Here is a 4,055-nt window from a genome sequence, read left to right on the forward strand (position 1 = left end):
CCCCCAGGCTTCCAGTTTCCCTCCTTAGAGGCAACCAGTACTACCAGTGTTCTGTGTATCCCACGGAGATTTTTATGCACATACAAACATATAAGTATGTATTTCCTTCTTTCCCCTCTGACAAATGGCAACATATCATACACATTTACTCACTTTGTAATATATTTTGGAGATCATTTCATACCATTACTTATAAAGCTGCTTTATTTTTCTAACAGTTGCTTAGCCTTCCACTGGTTGTGTCTCTAATTTAATTTACACAGTGCTTTACTTACAGATATTTGAGTTGTCCCAATTTTTGACGTTAGAAACAATGCTACTCTGAACAACGGTGTCTATATGCCATTCTCCCCGCATATAAGAATATCTGCAGGGTAAAACCTTACAAGTAGGATGGCTGCACCAAATGGCATGTGCATTTTAAATCTGGCGAGACATTACCCAATTGCTTTTTGTACCAGTTTACACTCTCCAGTTTATACCGGGGGCCTGGTGGAGCCCACGGCCTGAAAGGGACACGGCTGCCTACCCCAAGGTCCACAGCGGGTGCTGCATCCCCAGGCCCCAGGTGGCTTAAGAAAAGCCTTTCTCCACCATCGCCAGACAATGAAGTTTTTCACAAGGAGGCATCAACTTCAAAGACAGGCTTTATGGAGTAAGCAGGGCAGAGCTGTGGATTTAAATTAGCGGCTTTCCAGCTACGGGGCCTTTGGCACATTTCCTAATGTGAGTCTCTATTTCTGCATCTGCAAAATGGAGCAATAACATCTATCCCGGGGAACTAATGTGAGAATTCAGTGAGACCATGAGCACAAGCCCGAGTATAATGTTTGCTCTCAGTTGGGTGCTCAGCAAAGGGTGAGGCTGTCATTTCATCCTCATCCTCATCATCATCATCATCATCATCATCATCTCCATTCCTTGCCCTGGTCATTCTTCCTGACTTAAGACCTTTAAATTCAGGAAGAAGCCGCCATGGCCAGGGCCGTCTGCAAAATCTGCCTGCATGCAAAGCTTTGGCGTATTTACCTGCAAGCTCCTTGTAGAGGCCATCCCCCTGGGACGAGGCGAGGGCCAGCATGGTGGCGATACTGCCCTTCACTTTCTCCACAATCCCAGCCTACATGACAAGAACATTCATTCTGTTAGGACGGTGCGGCCCAAGGGAAAGTGGATCTTATCAAAGGAACCCCACACAGTCTCCCAGCCACAGAAAGTACAGACTTTTGAGGAAACCGAAAGGCCCAGGAAGCAGCAAGACAACGTTTCTGTGGGTTCCCACCACCTGGACAGCATCACCCTCCCCGCCTACAGACTCGTGCGGGACGGAAGCTCTGGTGTCAGCTGATCAAATCAGGAGCTAATGGGGAAGCCCGGAGGCCTGGCGGGGAGAAGAAGGGCAATCGCAGAGACGGAAAAAAAGGGAATGAGCTGGCCACTCTCCCACTGTCCTCTCCTCTATGCATCTGCTCACTGGGGAAATGTTTGCTGGACACCTGCTCTGTGCCACTCACCTTACGGTACACATCTGATTCTTCCCAACTGCCTGAGAGGTGTCTTCTTGCTACTCCTAGTTCTTTTATCAACTAAAACCCCTTTCTTCCCTCTTCCGTTTCTTGCCTCCCTTTGAAAAAATGTCAGGCTCCTTCCTCTAGTCTGGCAGAGTCTAGTTGGGAAGCTGGATCTCCGGGCTTTTTTGCTAACATTCTAGATTCCAGCGTCTCAGCTCTAGCAGTGGGCCTGGAACTTGTAACTCAAGGCCTCTAGGTTTCCACCTCCTCATCTCTAAGATCAGGGAATGAGAGATTCACAGCTCTTAAACCAGGAGAGGCAGTCACCTCACTCTAGAGTGAGCAGCAAGCCACATTACAGATCAATATATCAGAGACTAATCTGTATAGTCAACGAAATGGTATTCTATTATTTAACTTATAGGACTATTGCAAAGAGGTCATTTTTTAAAAAACAGTAAATCTTCAGACATTACATATAAAAATAAATTTCATCTGTTGTGTAGAACTAAAATATTTTAAACAATAACAATTAAAAGTTAACTGGCATTCTTTTTTTTTTTTTTTTGAGATGGAGTCTGAGTCTTGCTCTGTCACCCAGCTGGAGTGCCATGGCGTGATCTCAGCTCACTGCAACCTCTGGCTCCCTACTTCAAGCGATTCTCCTGCCTCAGCCTCCTGAGTAGCTGGATTATAGGCATGTGCCACTACGCCTGGTTAATTTTCTTATTTTTAGTAGAGACGAGATTTCACCATGTTGGCCAGGATGGTCTCAATCTCCTGACCTTGTGATCCACCCACCTCAGCCTCCCAAAGTGCTGGGATTACAAGCGTGAGCCACAACGCCCAGCCAACTGGCATTCTTAACACAAAACAAAACAAAAAAGATCACAGAATGGGAACACTCTGTGATCTCGCCCAGTTTTAACTTCCTACGTTTCTGTAATTGAAGATACATCTGTACATACACATTTTTTTTTAGTTACATTGTTTCCTGGGAGTCTTAAGATCCAGTATCTATGTATTCAGTGGGGAAACCGGAACCGGCTATGTGGAGTTCAGCCAATTTCTTGCCCATGAATTTGTAGACTGTGATAACATGTGAAAGGATTGAAACTGAACTGCTGCTGGTAACAAGATGCCTCTTAGCCTTCTCCAAGGGGAAAGACATGCTTTGAATTGTAAAGAAAGATATTTTCCAAAGCTGCAGTCCTGGTAGAGGAGAGACAACTGGGCAGAAACAGGTTGGAGATGATTCGAGAAGGCTAGTTCGGAGGTGGACTGAGATAGCAATGGGCCAGCTTCCCTGAGGGCCTGGAGACAGGATCAGCCAGCTTGGGTTGAGGCAGAAAATGTGGAGCCTCAGATGGCCAGGGAGGGAGCCACAGTGGCACGGGCTCCAAGGATGTCTACTATTTGGGGGAAAAAGGGTGGCAAGCCATGAGGCCCAGAGCAGAGGCAAGGTGGTCCTAGCAGGCTTGACAGAAGCATTTAGGTCCAAGGAAACCATCAGAAACTGTCTTCTGGGGTAGATAAAACTAAAGCTGAATGTGTGCTAGGTACCGTCACTGGCCTTCAGTACGGTATTGCTATCTACTTATTGGCATTTTGCGTAGACAAGACATTTCCCTCTTTAAACAATCTGTTTTGAGATCATGCTGCTGCTGGACCTGCTGGAGCCAGGCTCCCTGGTCCTGAATCCTGGCCGTGCATCTCCCTGGCTGTGTGGCTGATTGACACACCTCTCGCTGCCGGAATTTTCTTCTCTATAAAATGGGAACAATGCTAGTACCTGCCCCACAGACTTGCTGGGGATTAAACAAGCCAATGTCTGTAAATGCTGAGCACATGTCTAGCTACCACAGTTGCGGTGCCACTGGTGACTTAGGAGAGAGGAGGGGCGCAGGGCAGTGCTGGCAGAGCTGCAGCTCTCAAGTCGAAGCCCCAGAAAGTGTCTGTCCCATGTGGGTCCAAATACCTACTATGTCTTCCACCTTCTGCGACCGCTTCCCCTCCTCCCCCAGGGCCCCCCGGGGTCTGGGATCCGGGCTGTGGGCGTAGAGTACCTTCAGCTGCTGAAACTGGTGCTGCATCCTTTCCTGGGCCCTTTCAAACATGCCCTCGGCCACCTGCCGTTCCACTCCTCTTCTGATGACATCTTTCATCCTCTCACACGCTTTTTTCCCCGTGATCTGAGCTGCCTCTGGCAAAAATGATAGCCACAGTCACACCATGACTAGGACCTGCTTAGAAGCCTTTGGCATCATGGCCAGGCACAGTGGCTCACACATGTAATCCCAGCACTTTGGGAGGCTGAGGCAGGCAGATGACCTGAGGTCAGGAGTTTGAGACCAGCCTGACCAACGTGGTGAAACCCTGTCTCTACTAAAAATACAAAAATGAGCTGGGCGTGGCACACACACCCATAATCTCCGCTACTTGGGAGGCTGAGGCATGAAAATCACTTGAACTCGGGAGGCGGAGGTTGTAGTGAGCTGAGACTGCTGCCACTGCACTCCAGCCTGGGCGACAGAGCGAGGGAGA

General features: G+C 48.3%; 1 protein-coding gene across 1 annotated transcript in view; it reads right to left on the minus strand.

The window, feature by feature from the left end:
• NUGGC (nuclear GTPase, germinal center associated) overlaps nt 1-4,055 on the minus strand; it is a 55,403-nt gene that overhangs the window by 2,656 nt on the left and 48,692 nt on the right. The window contains exons 17-18 of the mRNA XM_017540374.2: nt 3,578-3,714; nt 1,030-1,120 (exon numbers count right to left, since the gene is read on the minus strand). Coding sequence (XP_017395863.1) covers nt 1,030-1,120; nt 3,578-3,714 — 228 coding nt within the window. The remainder of the gene's footprint in view (nt 1-1,029; nt 1,121-3,577; nt 3,715-4,055) is intronic.

This window comes from Cebus imitator, unplaced genomic scaffold (genome assembly GCF_001604975.1).
Source record: "Cebus imitator isolate Cc_AM_T3 unplaced genomic scaffold, Cebus_imitator-1.0 Scaffold125, whole genome shotgun sequence".
Lineage (NCBI taxonomy): Eukaryota > Metazoa > Chordata > Mammalia > Primates > Cebidae > Cebus > Cebus imitator.